At 45.2% G+C, this 17194-nt stretch overlaps 1 protein-coding gene across 1 annotated transcript in view; it reads right to left on the bottom strand.

Moving 5' to 3' along the window:
• Positions 1-16534, bottom strand: part of LOC125445643 (pinopsin-like) — a 40513-nt gene extending 23979 nt beyond the window's left edge. Inside the window, exon 1 of the mRNA XM_048518824.1 lies at positions 16186-16534. Coding sequence (XP_048374781.1) covers positions 16186-16534 — 349 coding nt within the window. The remainder of the gene's footprint in view (positions 1-16185) is intronic.
• Positions 16535-17194: the final 660 nt, after the last annotated feature.

The following is a 17194-nucleotide window of genomic DNA, read 5'->3' as shown; positions in this document are numbered from 1 at the left end:
GGTGTACTATGGTGTACTAAAGGCAGGTGTATTCCGGGTGTAGTAAGACAGGTGTATTAAGGCAGGTGTATTAAGGTGTATACTAAGGCAGGTGTATTTAAGGTGTAGTAAAGGTGTAGTAGAAAGGCAGGTGCATTTAGGTGTAGTAAAGGCAAGGTGGATTAAGGTGTATTAAGGTGGAGTAAGGCAGGTGTGTTAAGGTGTACTAAGGAGGGTACATTAGGTGGCAATGCAAGGTGTACTGGGCAGGTGTATTAAGGTGTATTAAGGTGTAGTAAAGGCAGGTGTATTAAAAGGTGTATTAAAAGATTGTAGTAAGGCAGGTGTATTAATGTGTATTAAGGTGTACTAAGGCGGGTGTGGTAAGGTGTAGTAAGGTGTAGTAAGGTGTAGTAAGGCAGGTGTGTTAAGGTGTACTAAGGCAGGTCTTTCAAGGTGTAGTAAGGTGTAGTAAGGAAGGTGTAGTAAGGTGTAGTAAGGTGTACTAAGGCAGGTGTGTTAAGGTGTAGTAAGGTGTAGTAAGGCAGGTGTATTAAGGTGTATTAAGGTGTACTAAGGCAGGTGTAGTAAGGTGTAGTAAGGTGTACTAAGGCAGGTGTATTAAGGTGTAGTAAGGTGTACTAAGGCAGGTGTATTAAAGGTGTATTACAAAGGTGTACTGAGGCAGGTGTATTAAAAGGTGTATTAAGGTGTACTTAAGGCGATTGTATTGTGTGTATTAAAAGGTGTAGTAAGGCAGGTGTATTAAGGTGTAGTAAGACAGGTGTATTAAGGTGTAATGCTGGGTGTAGTAGGAGGCAGGTGTATTAAAGATTGGGTCTTAGTTAAGGTGTACTAAGGTACAGGTGTATTAAGGTGTGATAAGGTGTAGTAAAAGGCGGTGTAGTAAAGGCGGGTGTATTAAGGTGTATTAAGGCAGGTCTATTAAGGCAGGTGTTTTAAGGCAGGTGTATTAAAAGGTGTAGTAAGGCAGGTGTAATGCAAAGGTGTATTAAAGGTGTAGTAAGGCAGGTTACATTGGGTGTGAAGTAAGGCAGGTGCATTAAAGGTGTATTAATGTACTAAGGCAGGTGTGTTAAAGGTGTATTAAGGTGTACTAAGGAAGGTGTATTAAGGTGTATTAAGGTGTATTAAGGTGTACTAAGTCAGGTGTTTTAAGGTGTATTAAGGTGTATTAAGGCAGCTGTAGTAAAAGATTAATACTAAGGTGTACTAAGGCAGGTGGCTAAAAGGTGTATTAAAAGATTGTACTAAGGCAGGTGTATTAAGATTGTATTAAAGATTATTTTTTTTAAATGTAAGGTGTATTAAGGTGTATTAAGGTGTAGTAAGGCAGGTGTATTAAGGTGCATTAAGGTGTACTAAGGCAGGTGTATTAAGGTGCAGTAAGGTGTAGTAAGGCAGGTATATTAAGGTGTAGTAAGGTGTAGTAAGGCAGGTGTAGTAAGGTGTAGTAAGGCAGGTGTAGTAAGGTGTATTAAGGCAGGTGTATTGAGGTGTATTAAGATGTATTAAGGTGAACTAAGGCAGGTGTATTAAGGTGTATTAAGGTGTAGTAAGGCAGGTGCATTTAGGTGTAGTAAGGCAGGTGTATTAAGGTAGGTGTGTTAAGGTGTACTAAGGAGGGTGCATTAAGGTGTATTAAGGTGTACTAAGGTGTACTAAGGCAGGTGTATTAAGGCATACTAAGGCAGGTGTATTAAGGTGTATTAAGGTGTACTAAGGCAGGTGTGTTAAGGTGTAGTAAGGTGTACTAAGGCAGGTGTAGTAAGGTGTAGTAAGGTGTAGTAAGGTGTATTAAGGTGTAGTAAGGTGTAGTAAGGTGTACTAAGGCAGGTGTATTAAGGTGTAGTAAGGTGTAGTAAGGCAGGTGTAGTAAGGTGTACTAAGGCAGGTGTGTTAAGGTGTAGTAAGGTGTAGTAAGGCAGGTGTAGTAAGGTGTAGTAAGGTGTAGTAAGGCAGGTGTATTAAGGTGTAGTAAGGTGTACTAAGGCAGGTGTAGTAAGGTGTAGTAAGGCAGGTGTAGTAAGGTGTATTAAGGTGTACTAAGGCAGGTGTATTAAGGTGTAGTAAGGTGTACTAAGGCAGGTGTAGTAAGGTGTAGTAAGGTGTACTAAGGCAGGTGTATTAAGGTGTATTAAGGTGTACTAAGGCAGGTGTATTAAGGTGTAGTAAGGTGTAGTAAGGCAGGTGTATTAAGGTGTAGTAAGGTGTATTAAGGTGTAGTAAGGCAGGTGTATTAAGGTGTAGTAAGGTGTAGTAAGGCAGGTGTATTAAGGTGTATTAAGGTGTACTAAGGCAGGTGTATTAAGGTGTATTAAGGTGTAGTAAGGCAGGTGTATTAATGTGTATTTAAGGTGTAGTAAGGCAAGTGTATTAAGGTGTATTAAGGTGTACTAAGGCAGGCGTATTAAGGTGTATTATGGTGTACTAAGGCAGGTGCATTAAGGTGTATTAAGGTGTAGTAAGGCAGGTGTATTAAGGTGTACTAAGGTGTACTAAGGCAGGTGTAGTAAGGTGTAGTAAGGTGTAGTAAGGCAGGTGAATTAAGGTGTATTAAGGTGTACTAAGGCAGTTGTATTAAAGGATTGTAGGCTAAGGTGTACTAAGACGGAGTGAATTAAGGTGTATTAAAGGTGTACTAAGAGCAGGTGAATTAAGGTGTATTACAAGGTGCTTAGTAAGGCAGGTGTATTAAAGGTGTATTACAAGGTGTATTAAAAAGGTGTACTGAGGCAAGGTGTATTAAAAGGTGTAGTAAGGTGTAGTAGAGGCAGGTGTATTAAAGGTGTAGTAAAAGGTGTATTAAGATTGTAGTAGGGCTTGGAGGTGTATTAAAAGGCTCATAAGGTGTATTAAAAGGTGTAGTAAGGCAGGTGTATTAAGGTGTACTAAGGCAGGTGTATTAATGTGTATTAATGTGTAGTAAGGCAGGCAGGTGTGTTATGAGTTGTATTTAAGGTGTAGTAAGGCAAGTGTATTAAGGTGTACATTAAAGATTGTACTAAGGCAAAGTGATAGGGTGTATTATGGTGTACTAAGGCAGGTGCATTAAGGTGTATTAAGGTGTAGTAAGGCAGGTGTATTAAGGTGTACTAAGGCAGGTGTAGTAAGGTGTAGTAAGGTGTAGTAAGGCAGGTGAATTAAGGTGTATTAAGGTGTACTAAGGCAGTTGTATTAAGGTGTATTGAGGTGTACTAAGGCAGGTGAATTAAGGTGTATTAAGGTGTACTAAGGCAGGTGAATTAAGGTGTATTAAGGTGTACTAAGGCAGGTGTATTAAGGTGTAGTAAGGTGTATTAAGGTGTACTAAGGCAGGTGTGTTAAGGTGTAGTAAGGTGTACAAAGGCAGGTGTATTAAGGTGTATTAAGGTGTAGTAAGGCAGGTGTATTAAGGTGCAGTAAGGTGTACTAAGGCAGGTGTATTAAGGTGTAGTAAGGCAGGTGTAGTAAGGTGTAGTAAGGTGTAGTAAGGCAGGTGTATTAAGGTGTAGTAAGGTGTAGTAAGGCAGGTGTATTAAGGTGTAGTAAGGTGTAGTAAGGCAGGTGTAGTAAGGTGTAGTAAGGCAGGTGTAAGGAATTCCATAGAAGCAGAAATAAAAGGCTTTTTGGGAGTAAAAGTCCATTTATTAAGACATCTTAGAAAGCTCAAGTACACGCAGTGGCAGGAATGACACTTCCCGCCAGAAGCACAGGTTATAACACCATTCACCCCATCCCCCCTTCCTGCTTCCCATGGGAACGGAGTCCTCATCTCCCAGCATGAGAGATAAGGTCTCGCCCGAAGAAGCTATTGTCGCCCGGGCTGTGGAATGCACTCCAAGGTTACTTCACCATCCTTGCCATGAATCTTACACTCCTGCCTCCCCTTAAAGACCCCTCCCAGGTTTATGCGAGGAAAGCCGGTGGAAAGCAGAAATAAGGGTGGGGGCTTCAATATTTTCGGAATAAACCATTGATTATACCCAGAGGAATATCCCACCAGAGCTAAATATTGCAAGCGTTTTGGAGATTAAAGCGAGAGTCCAGAATAAGTCAATTTAAGTAGTGCTTGTGACCATCAGCCAGTAGTCGGTGGGGGCCTCTCTCCCGGTAGTCGTGCCGAGCATCGGTGAGGAGCCTCCTTGAGCAAGCTGGAATGGAAGACAGGATGAATGTTACACTACCAAGAGAGTTGGGCAAATCTAAAGCGAGCAGTGACATCATTAATCACTTTAGTAATCTGAAGGTCCACAAATCTTTGCCAAGTTTGGAGTATTTATACGCGTCTCACAGAGATTTTTGTGAATAAATACACCCAGGAGCCCCTGCGCGGAGAGGAAAATCCGGCGGTGTTTATCCGCTTACAGTTTTTGGGAGTCCTTTGCTTATTTGTAGCGGTCTGGACCGTTTTCCATCCCTCGACTGGGATGAAATCCCACTGTTGAAACTCTGGGGGGTCCAAAGCTGCTGCGGTGGTGTAGCAGGTGGAAAGGCGACCAGATACAATTTCAAAGGGGTTTTCTTTGTACTACTATGAACTGCATTGTTGTAAGTACTCTGCAAGCGGAATAAGCTACGCACCAATTGTCTTGGTGGTTGGTGTAACAACGTAAATACTGCTCAGGGTTCTGTTAGTTCTCTCCGTCTGTACGTCACTTTGAAGGAAGAGCTGATGGTAGGTGACGGCAGGCTGACTAACAACTAAAAGCGCTTTCAGAACTTTGAGATGAATTGGGGGCGGCGGTGGAGACCACCTTAATGGGAAGTGGAAGCGGTAAATATGATGTTGGAATGAACAACCGTTAACTTAGGGCGGAGGGATGGGCCTTATGGAATAAAAATGGGCTTGTTTAGAAAATAAGTCTACCACCCATAAAACCGTGTTGCATGACTTTCGGGCAAATCTGTAATAAAATCCATGGAGATGACTTCCCAAGGGCGGGAGGCCACCCGGGGAGAGGATTTACAGCAGCCATGGGAGCTTTCAGAGATGGTTTGGCTTCTGCACAAGCGAAACGTATAATGTATGCCTCAATGTCTTTGCGCATTCGCAGCGCCACCAGAACTGCGGCGGGCTAAATGCAGAGTTTTAAAGCCAAAATGTCCAGCGAGCGGGCATGGTGGCAGCTTCAGAACCTGCTGGGAGGGAGGCGCGTGCCAACAGTCCCCCCTCCGCCAAACTCTGTCTCAAGCGCGGTGGGGAGTCACTTTCTTCCGCTGAGAGGCTCGTGCAGCCCGCCTGCCGAGTTCCCTTGGGAAAGGGCTGAAGACTAGGAATGGGGTGGAGGAGGGAAGGGCTGACGTTGAATCGGGTGACAGCCAACTAACTGGGAGGAAAGAACAGTCTTGTGAATGTCTCGTGGGCAGCTCCACCCCCCTCCCGGGTAGAAGAGCGCGTCCAGCCAGTTATTGGTTTTTTCAGGGAAAAAATGGACTGTAAAGAAAGCGAGAAAAGAAATGCATTGCAGTTGTTTTGCAGACATCTTGAGAGTGGAAGAGCTGCCAAGTTTTATGATCCGACCAAACCTGAAAGGGGTGTTTGGCTCCCTCCAGCCAGTGGCATGAAGTGGAAGTGCCACTTTGATGGCGCAGTCTCTTTATCTCCCACAGTCCAGTTGAGTTCAGCACCAGAATTTCTTAGACAAATAAGCACGGAACCAGCCTACCATCTTTATTTTCTGCAATGGGGCTGCCCCAGTGCTTTGTCCGAGGCATCCCGTGAACCACAAGCGGGAGATCTGGGTCAGGGTGCTTTAGGATAGGTTGGGTGGTAAAACGAGACTTTAAGAGGCTGAAGGCTGCTTGACACTCTCAGACCAGAAGGGGGGGCCCGAGGCTTGGCAGGACAGTGGATCTTTACCCTTAGTGCGTAGAGGTCTGTGAGGGAGAAGTCAGTTCAGCGGAGTGGGGTATAAAGTCCGCGATAGAAATTAGCAAAACCAAAGAAAGGTGGAGTTCTTTGCGGTTGGTGGGGAGCGAGCCATTGGAGGGGACTGCGTCAATTTTAACGGGATCCATTTTTCAAGCCCTGGAAGAATCGACCAACAAATGAATGGAGGTCTGGTGAAACTGCATTTGGAGAGTTTGGCAAAGAGAGAGTTATTAGGAGCAAAGCGTTTCAATACCTCCCGAACCAATGTCTCATGCTGCTCTTCCATGGTTTAGAGTAAATTAAAAGCGTCATCCTAAGTATATACCACAAGCTCCTTGTACAATAAATCATAGAACTTCGTTGATAAGGGCCATAAAGCCCGAGGGCCCCACCCAACGAATGGCATTATTAAGTATTCAAACTGTCCAAACTTTGTGTTAAAGCGGTCAAGTGTTCATAGCCTTCAATTCTGACTCTGTAGTAAGCTTCTCTCAGAGTCCAATTTAGTAAAATAAGCCCTTTGCCGAGTGCATCTAAAGGTCGATCAAAGGCAAAGGATATTTATTGGACAGGGCAGCGTTGAGACCTCGATAATCTGTGCAAAGCCGTGGGACCCATCTTTCTTTTACAAACAAAACGGGAACTGGCGTGTGTGTGTGTTTGGTAGCCCGCCATTATGAACCGAAACGAGTTCTTGTCCAAGTACGGAGTTCCTTCTCCTCATTGGGACTCATGCGATAGATTCTACCTTTGGGTATTAGCCCCTGGTTGTATAACTGTTTGCAGTCTGTGTCTCTGTGGGGTGGCAATGATAGCATTCTTGCTCCTGAAAACTCTGGCTAGATCATGATATGCAGGTGGGATACCAATAAGATCGGGGAGCAATAAGCTGAAGAAGCCAGAGGGAGGGTGTGTCAGGAGAAGTTGGGTTTTCCCCAGTTCATGTGTTCACGCGGGGAGGGTCGAGTAAATTCTAAGATCCGTTCTTTCCAAATGAATTTTTGGTTCATGCCAAGCAGTAAGCAAGGCATTACAAACTATGGAGTGTTTGGCCACTGGTGCCAAGATAAAACGCTAATTTTCTCCCAATTAATTACGGAGGAGAACTACGGCTGTGGCTTTGTACTGGGCGGTCCTTATTACCGTTCCCAAGAGCTGCCGTCCATTTGGAGTGGAAAATGGTATGGAAGCAGCCAGGGAATTTGGTCCAGACCTAAGCTCCTCTGCCACCTGGGGCATGTTAAGCGATGGGAGCAGCCAGAATCCCACAAGGGCGAGGCTGCGTCGCAGTGTGTTTAAGCGGGGTTGGCCAGAAATGCTTGGACAGTAATGGGAAGCTGCCTTCACTTCACCGCGTCGGGGAGTCGAGCCCATGTCCATGGGAAGCGGAAGAAGAGGCAAACAGCTGCTTCCCTCCTCTGGGTAAGCCCTCGATGACGCTTTAAAACTGAACCGTCGGCGTGACTGAAACCTGCGTGGTGAAAAGCAGCAGATGGAGATGCTTGAACTGGGCGGTTGGTTTTTTTTGTTTCTTGGGACGGTTGGCGGCTGGTATTTCTGGCCCTCCGCGAAATAAAGACACAATGGTCGGCGTGGCGTTCCGAGGTGTGGTTCGTTAGGGGGGCAGCTGGAAGCTGACTTGAGTGGACACAGTAGTGGGTTTTAGGCGTGTAGAGGCCACCGGTACGGCGGTATTCCAGGCGAGATGCCACCTGGGATCCCAACTGGATCCAATCTGCAATAATGCGAGGGACCGAATTAAAAACACCGTTTCAGCTTGCCGTCCACAGCATCCAGTATTAAGCATTTCATGCGTTCCAGGCCACTCAGGAGAGTCGAGCAGCAGCGCCGCGAAATTCCGCGGGCAAATTCTGCAAAGCGGGCGGTTGCCTTGCTGGATAGTTTGATGGAGTGCGGATAGCTTCATTCTACATGCAGGATCTTGGAAAGCCAGCTCTTAAGACGGAGAATGGGGCACCCGTCGCGAGGAATACTTCATCCTGCAAATCTAGAAGAGTCACGAACCAATTAGGCTGCTGCCCCATCCAGGGCCCGAACCCGATGTCCCGTATTTTTGGCGCTCAGACCCGGTTATAAATCATCGCAGATGCTTCCAAGTGGGCATTGAGTTGCAAAATGAAGTAGGGAAGTTTAGGCGGTCCCATCAAAGCGGGCTGGTATCCGAGGGGCGATAGTAGCCCCGTTCAGCGGCTTTCTTGGTGCCTGCTGGGGTGGTGGTTTAGCGGGTTGGGCGGGTTGGGCGAGCGGCTGTTGTGCGGGGGGGGCGGAATGCGGGGAGTGCTGGCGGTGCGGCTGGCGTTTGGGTGGCAGGACCCAGATCACGTCAACCCCACAACACCAGCGTGTCAGTAACAACGCCGACTCCAACTTGGGGTTCCTGGTCTGCTGCCTCCTTAACTCCCTCTCCAACGCAGCCAGCTCCCTCTCCTTGCGGGTCGAAGTACATCTGATGCGCGCGCAGCAGCTTTCTCTTTCGTTCCAATTTAGCCGGATTCGTCCCGTTGGAAGGAGCACAGTGAGCTCACTGCGATGCGCCAGGCCTGAAACGCTTTGGCGTTGCCGTTGTAAATCCAGTCTGGAGTGTTCCAGGACTTTATCATGGACTGACAGATTCTGGAGGCATATTGTCGTTGGAAGCATCTTGTACGGTCCAACTCGGTTGAACTTCTTTGCGTTGCGTTCGGTCCCTCTGCAGGTTTGGCGCTCTTGCTGCAACGTACCCGTTCCTCCTCCCATAGCTGGCGTTCACGGGTCCCATGCTTCTTGGGCATCTCGCGAGTCGCCCTACTTCCTCATCCAGGTCTCCTTGAAGGGAGAGGAACAGATCCGGCTGGGAGTGCAGGCTTTCTTAGGACTCTTCTTCATCTAGGCGAGACGCCAGGAACACCGTAGCGCCCGGTAGCCGGTGGCTCCCGAGCACCTCAAGGTGCGGTCGCTGGCAGGATCAGAAGTCCCGATTGGGAAGCAGTGCGGATACCCTCAATTCAGGTTTAGTCGGTGTCCTTTGGGCCAGACCCCAGTGTAATGCCGCGGTGGTTCCTTAGAACATCCCGCCATCACAGTCCAGGAACCGTTCAATGGATTCCTGGGTTGCCGCATGAGGTGGTCAGGCCTGTCTCTTCCATGACAGGTTGCATCTGAGGTTTGTAATCCACACGAGGCGGTAGAGATCCGATCCACAGGCTTCGATCCATAGACTTCAAGCGCCCAAAGCGGCTCATGGGAAGTCCCATGGTGCGTGCGTCCGTCCCTGGTTCAGCGGAGTAAAGGAAGACTTCGTGCTGATCTGAGGGCGAAGAAACCTGGCCAGGCCCGTTCTCCTGCGAACACTCTCCAGATCCAGAAAGGAAGATTTAGGAACCCTCTTTGGGGAATACCGCGCAATTCCGCCAGAAACATTCAACCTCTCCATGTCAAGACACCAGAGGTCCACTGCACTGGAATATAGATGTATTAGGATTCCTGCCACAATAAGAATTCCATAGAAGCAGAAATAAAAGGCTTTTGGGAGGTAAAGTCCATTTATTAAGACATCTTAGAAAGCTCAAGTACACGCAGTGGCAGGAATGACACTTCCCGCCAGAAGCACAGGTTATAACACCATTCACCCATCCCCCTTCCCTTGCTTCCCATGGGAGCGGGTCCTCATCTCCAGCTTTGAGATAAGGTCTCCGCCCGAGCTTATTGTCATGGGCTGTGGAATGCACTCAAGGTTACTTCACCATCAACACCATTGAATCCTTTACAGCAGGTGTATTAAGGTGTATTAAGGCAGGTATATTAAGATGTATTAAGGTGAACTAAGGCAGGTGTATTATTGTGTATTAAGGTGTAGTAAGGCAAGTGTATTAAGGTGTAGTAAGACAGGTGTATTAAGGTGTATTAAGGTGTACTAAGGCAGGTGTATTAAGGTGTAGTAAGGTGTAGTAAGGAAGGTGTATTAAGGTGTATTAAGGTGTACTAAGGTAGGTGTAGTAAGGTGTACTAAGGTTTACTATGGCAAATGTATTAAGGTGTATTAAGGTGTACTAAGGCAGGTATATTAAGGTGTAGTAAGGCAGGTGTATTAAGGTGTAGTAAGGTGTACTAAGGCAGGTGCATTAAGGTGTAGTAAGGCAGGTGCATTAAAGTGTATTAATGTGTACTAAGGCAGGTGTATTAAGGTGTATTAAAAGATTGTACTAAGGAAAGGTTAATTAAGGATTGTATTAAGGTTAATGATAAGGTGTACTAAAATTGGGTGTTTTTAAAGATTAATGATATAAGGTGTATTAAGGCAGCTGTAGTAAGGTGTACTAAGGTGTACTGTGGCAAATGTATTAAGGTGTATTAAGGTGTACTAAGGCAGGTGTATTAAGGTGTATTAAGGTGTACTAAGGCAGGTGTATTAAGGTGTAGTAAGGTGTAGTAAGGCAGGTGTATTAAGGTGCATTAAGGTGTACTAAGGCAGGTGTATTAAGGTGCAGTAAGGTGTAGTAAGGCAGGTATATTAAGGTGTAGTAAGGTGTAGTAAGGCAGGTGTAGTAAGGTGTAGTAAAAGGCAATGAAAAAGGTGCTTAGTAAAAGGTGTATTAAAGGCAGGTGTATTGAGGTGTATTAAAAGATGTGATTAAAGGTGAACTAAAAGGCAGGTGTATTATGTGTGTATTGGGTGTAGTAAGGTAAGAGTGTATTAAAGGTGTACTAATGCAGGTGTATTAAGGTGTATTAAGTTGTATTAGATGTACTAAAGGGCAGGTGAATTAAAAGGTGTATTAAAAGGTGTATTAAGGTGCACTAAAGGCAGGAATGTGTATTTAAAAGATTGTAGTAAGACAGGTGTATTAAGGTGTATTGCCAAGGTGTACTAAGGCAAGGTGTATTAAGGTGTAGTAAAGGCAGGCTGTAGTAAAAGGTGTATTAAGGTGTACTAAGGCAGGTGTATTAAGATTGGCACTTAAGGTGTATTAAGGTGTAGTAAGGCAGGTGTATTAAGGTGTAGTAAGGCAGGTGTGTTAAGGTGCATTAAGGTGTAGTAAGGCAGGTGTGTTAAGGTGTACTAAGGAGGGTGCATTAAGGTGTATTAAGGTGTACTAAGGCAGGTGTATTAAGGTGTAGTAAGGTGTATTAAGGTGTACTAAGGCAGGTGTATTAAGGTGTATTAAAAGATTATTACACTAAGGCAAGTGTGGCATTAAAAGATTGTATTAAAAGGTGTACTAAGGCAGGTGTGACAGGTGTAGTAAAGGTGTACTAAGGCAGGGTGTAGTAAGGTGTAGTAAAGGTGTAGTAAGGCAAGGTGTATTAAGGTGTATTAAAAAGGTGAAGACTAAGGCAGGTGTATTAAGGTGTACTAAGGCAGGTGTGTTAAGGTGTAGTAAGGTGTATGTAAGGCAGCAGGTGTATTAAGATTGTATTTAAGGTGTAGTAAGGCAAGTGTATTAGGATTGTATTAAAAAGGTGTTGTACTTAGGCAGTATTAAAGGTGTATTATGGTGTACTAAGGCAGGTGCATTAAAGGTGTATTAAGGTGTAGTAAGGCAAGGTGTATGCAAGGTGTACTACTAAGGCAAGGTGTATTAAGGTGTAGTAAGGTGTACTAAAGGCAGGTAATTAAAGGTGTATTAAAGATTGTTACTAAGGCAGTTGTATTAAAAAGGTGTATTAAAAGGTGTACTAAGGCAGGTGAATTAAAAGATGTGATAAAGGTGTATTAAGGCAGGTGTATTAAGGTGTTTTAAGGTGTACTAAAGGCAGGTGTAGTAAAAGGTGTAGTAGTTAAGGTGTAGTAGTAGGCAGGTGTATTAAAAGGTGTAGTAAAAGTTGTACAAAGGCAGGTGTATTAGGGTGTGTTAAAGGTGTGAATTAAGGCAAAAAGGTGTATTAAGGTGTATTAAAGGTGTATTACAAGGTGAACTAAGGCTTGTGTATTAAAAGGTGTATTAAAAAAGGTGTTCTAGAGGCAGGTGTGCATTAAGGTGTATTAAGTTGTGATTAAGGTGTACTAAGGCAAGGTGAATTAAAAGGCTCATTAAAGGTGTATTAAGGGCATGAAAGTAAGGCAGGTGTATGTATTAAGGTGTGAAATGCAAAGGTGTACTAAGGCAGGTATATTAAGGTGTATGTGAAGTAAGGTGTAGTAAGAGGAAGGTGTATGCAAAAGGTGTAGTATTAAAAGGTTATTACACAAGGCAGGTGTATTAAAAGACATACTAGGAGCAGGTGTGATTAAGGTGTATTAAAAGGTGTACTAAGTCAGGTGTATTAAGGTGTATTAAAAGATTGTACTAAGGCAGGTGCATTAAAAAGTGTATTAAGATTGTGTACTAAGGCAGGTGCATTAAAAGGTGTTATTAAAGATTGTACTGGAGGCAGAGGTGTATTAAGGTGTACTAAGGCAGGTGTATTAAGGTGTATTAAGGCGTTATAAGGCAGGTGTATTAAGGTGTATTACTGGGTGTGCTAAGGTAGGTGTAGTAGGAACATGAAATGCATAAGGTGTACTAAGGCAGGTGTATTAAGGTGTAGTAAGGTGTAGTAAGGCAGGTGTATTAAGGTGTATTATGGTGTATTAAGGTGTACTAAGGCAGGTGTATTAAGGTGTATTAAGGTGTACTAAGGCAGGTGTATTAAGGTGTAGTAAGGTGTAGTAAGGCAGGTGTATTATGGTGTAGTAAGGTGTAGTAAGGCAGGTGTATTAACGTGTATTAAGGTGTAGTAAAGCAGGTGTATTAAGGTGTATTAAGGTGTACTAAGGCAGGTGTATTAAGGTGTATTAAGGTGTAGTAAGGCTGGTTTATTAAGGTGTATTAAGGTTCACTAAGGCAGGTGTATTAAGATTTATTAAGGTGCACTAAGGCAGGTGTATTAAGGTGTATTAAGGTGTACTAAGGCAGGTACATTAAGGTGTATTAAGGTGTACTAAGGCAGGTGTATTAAGGTGTATTAAGGTGCACTAAGGCAGGTATATTGAGCTGTTTTAAGGTGTACTAATGCAGGTGTACTAAGGTGTACTAAGGTGTACTAGGGCTGGTGTATTAAGGTGTATTAAGGTGTAATAAGGCAGGTGTATTAAGGTGTACTAAGGTGTACTAAGGCAGGTTTATCACGGTGTACTAAGGTGCACTAAGGCAGGTGTATAAAGGTGTACTAAGGTGTACTAAGGTGGGTGTATTAAGGTGTAGTATGGCTGGTGTATTAAGGTGTATTAAGGTGTACTAAGGCAGGTGTACTAAGGTGTATTAATTCACAAGCCTTTATTGGCATAAAATAAACATACAAAATCAGCATACAAAATTTGCCCATTATTGCTCACAATTATAGACACTGGTACTAAAATACTAAATACTAAAATATATACATGGTCCTTCTGTAACTATAGGACATTCCTTCAGCTAAGTTAACTCACTTAAACGTCATCGGATACTGACAGAAGCTAGCAAAATTACTGCTGGCTATATGTGGTCATAATACATAGACATTGGTTGGTATTCATCTAGACTTACGTCTATTATTGTTAGCAGAAATTTTGCTACATTCTCACACACTGTGGGATCCCATGTTGTTCAAAAGCATAAGAGTATCTTAAGAGCATCACAGTTAGATTTATTTATACAGAAAATGGGATAAAGTGCAGATTGTGACATTCTGATTTTTGCAAACCTTACACAATGAAAGAGGGTATGAGAGCGTGTCTCCACCTGACCCATATTGCATGGACATAGCCTCCTCTGTTTATCAATTTGTTGATATCTGCCATAGAGCAGCATAGAAGGCATTAGATTGAATCTGGCCAGTGTTAAAGCTCTTCTTAATTTAGGGTTGGTGATCCACTGTAAATAATTGGCCATGTGTCCTTGTTCAATTGGAATAAGCAGGGTCAGGGGGGAACACGTTTTCCTCGCAACTGTTATCATATCCCGATACTCTTGTTCTAATAGCTTAGTTTTCAAGCAGCTATATGCTTCTGATAGGGAAAGAGGGACTAACGACTCTAATGAAAAGCCAAGAGTGTTGATTTTTCCCTCAACTAGTTTCAGCCACCTAGAATTTGCATAGTCGGAAAGCATGAGGTGTAACAAACTGGAGTGATCCTGCAAATAGTGGATACGTAGCCAGTATCTGATAGTTCTCAGCCAGGCCATCGTGTACTAAGGTGTATTAAGGTGTACTAAGGCAGGTGTACTAAGGTGTATTCTTTGCTAAGGACAGGGGGGTACCCTTTTGAGAGTCCATAACTTTGGACCCCCTGAACCAAACTGCACCAACCTGGGGGGTGCCATCAAGACAGTCTCCAGATGATACCCTGAAAATTTGGTGCTGATACGTCCAAAAATGCCCTCCCTGCAAGAACATCCCGAAATTTGTCCAAGAATCTTTGTTCTGCATTCAGTTTTCTGCTTTGCTGTTAATGGGGGTTGCAGGCTGGGGGGCGGGGGGGAGGGCACATTTCTGAAGGCACAGTATCAAAACTTTCAGGGTCTCACCAGGAGACTGCCCTAGTGATACCCGCCAGGTTTGGTGCAGTTTGATTCAGGGGGGCCAAAGTTATGGACCCTCAAAACTGTAGCCCCATCTCCTATTAGCTCCCATTGGAAACAATGGGGAATAGGGGCACCCACTTTGGGAGTCCATAACTTTGGACTCCCTGAACCAAACCTCACCAAACTTGGGGGGTAGCATAAGGACAGTCTCTGGATGATTCACTGAAATTGTGGTGCCGCTAGCCTAAAAACTGCGCCCCCCTGCAGCCAAAAATGGAAAACCACTAAAATACCCAAAAACGAACCCAGCATTTTGATGCCCCCCCCCACAAGGTGATGCCTTGGGCAGCTGCCCACCTTGCCCAATGGGCATTACGCCAGTGAGAGCAGGTCTGACTCTCAGGTGCTGAGACCTCCCCACAACCTGAGCACTGCTAACACAGGGGTCCCCAAAGTGGTAGCCACTGGTGTTTTTTCTGATGCCCACTATTTTAGAAGGTTGGGGTGGGGGTCAAGGTGGGGCTTTTACTCAGGAAGACTTTTGAGTGGTCCCTGGAAATTTGATTGGCTCTGCAGATTTTTAAAACATTGCTTTGGCTGCAGCTGCCACCCCAACACATACATTTTTATTTTAGGACTGAATGTAAGCTGTGGCAGCCATTCCGTGGCTGGCTCTATCTGTGCGGCATCCATTTTGTGGCTGAACGCAGTATGCTGTGTGAGAATGCCAAAGATTCCCACTGCTCCAAAAAGACTGGGAACCCCTAGTTTGCGCCCCCCATGGAGCTGGGTCTCCTTAGTCCAAAACCTGGGTCTCCTTAGTCCAAATCTGGAACTCTAATTTCTATGCCCCATTGCTTAAGAACATAAGAACATAAGAACTAGCCTGCTGGATCAGACCAGAGTCCATCTAGTCCAGCACTCTGCTACTCGCAGTGGCCCACCAGACGCCTATGGGAGCTCACATGCAGGAGGTGAAAGCAATGGCCTTAAGAACATAAGAAAGAGCCTGCTGGATCAGACCAGAGTCCATCTAGTCCAGCACTCTGCTACTCGCAGTGGCCCACCAGACGCCTATGGGAGCTCACATGCAGGAGGTGAAAGCAATGGCCTTAAGAACATAAGAAAGAGCCTGCTGGAATGAGATGAGTCATCTGGTCCAGCACTCTGCTACTGCGCCAGTGGCCCACCAGGCGCCCTATATGGGAGACTCACATGCAGGAGGTGAAACAATGGCCTTAAGAACATAGAAGAGCCTGCTGGATCAGACCAAGGTCATCTGGTCAACTCTGCTTTACTTCGCAGTGGCCTGAAGGCCTATGGGAGCTCACATGCAGGAGGTGAAAGCAATGGCCTTAAGAACATAAGAAAGAGCCTGCTGGATCAGACCAGAGTCCATCTAGTCCAGCATTCTGCTACTCGCAATGGCCCACCAGGTGCCTTTGGGAGCTCACGTGCAGGAGGTGAAAGCAATGGCCTTCTGCTGCTGCTGCTCCCGAGCACCTGGTCTGCTAAGGCATTTGCAATCTGAGATCAAGGAGGATCAAGATTGGTAGCCATAGATCAACTTCTCCTCCATAAATCTATCCAAGCCCTTTTTAAAGCTATCCAGGTTAGTGGCCATCATCACCTCCTGTGGCAGCATATTCCAAACGCCAATCACATATTCCAAACACCATGCTTCCCATGGTTTCGTGTCGGTTCTGTCCCTGCTGCTATTTCATGACGTCACACCCTTTCCCCTCCCCCTCAATTTTAGGCCCACCTCAAATCCAAAATGGAAGTAATACTGACAATTCTCTCCCCACACCTCAGTATAGACACGACCGTTGTGCTGGTCAGCTTTACCTGTTAAGGAGACCATGAACCCTTCAAACTGGCACACCGTCTTGCCAAACACGAAGAAGCCAAAGGTGTTGTTGGTGAAGCTGATGGTACTTCCAAAGAAGGTGACAAGAAGGTCGGCCGAGGCCAAGTTCACCAGGATGTAGTTCAAAGGAGAGCGAAGCTTCTTGAACCGGATGGAGACCGCAATGACTAGCCCGTTCACCAGAGTGGCTGAGACCACCACGACCCCCATGAGCACAGCCACTGAGGTGTAGACGCCTCGTGAAGCCAGGTGGGGCCACTGCGGCCCATGAAAGGGACTGGGGGTCCTGTTCTTCAGGTAAGCCTGGGATGCATTTGCAGCTTGCATTTCGAGGGTGCCGAAGATCTTGACCAGCCAAGGCAAAACTGGAAACCAACCTTGGAGAGCTGCAGGTCCCCTTTATAAGACCACAGGTGGATCAGGAGACCGAGGAACATCTTGGCAATAAGAAATGAGAAGCTTTCGTAAAGCTCCCCTTCCCCGGCCTCCGTAATCAGCTCTTCCCTTCAAAATCCAGCATTTCTTAAAGCCACCCCATTAAGATGAGTGGGAATTTACGCCAGTTTAAAGAGGTGGGTTGCTTTGTTAAAACCTCTGCAAACACAGGTGTGTGTAAAGAGGGGATTATCTATGCCTCTTCCAGATTATCTCAAAGAGTAATTAGAAATTGCTGGCGAAGAGTCAGGAGAACGCTATCTAGGATGATTGAGATGCATTCCTAGCTAAAATTCAGATTTTGCCCCCCAGGCTCCATTTTCCCTAGCTACGCCACTGCTCCAGTCAACAACACCCTACCCTTTCCTGGGTTAAGCTTTGGTTAGCTGGCCCATTTTCTTCCCAGTGTCTCTCCGTTCAGGCAACTAAGTGTGAGGAGTTCAGCTGCAATGGCTACAATGGCTGGTTCTTAATACTAACAAGACAAAGGAGCTTATAGTGGACTATAGAAGGAATAGCTCAGAAATTCAGCCCTTGACTATAAATGGAGAT

Source organism: Sphaerodactylus townsendi, linkage group LG16, assembly GCF_021028975.2.
Source record: "Sphaerodactylus townsendi isolate TG3544 linkage group LG16, MPM_Stown_v2.3, whole genome shotgun sequence".
Taxonomy (NCBI): Eukaryota; Metazoa; Chordata; class Lepidosauria; order Squamata; family Sphaerodactylidae; genus Sphaerodactylus; species Sphaerodactylus townsendi.
This window is presented reverse-complemented; position numbering and strand designations above follow the sequence as displayed.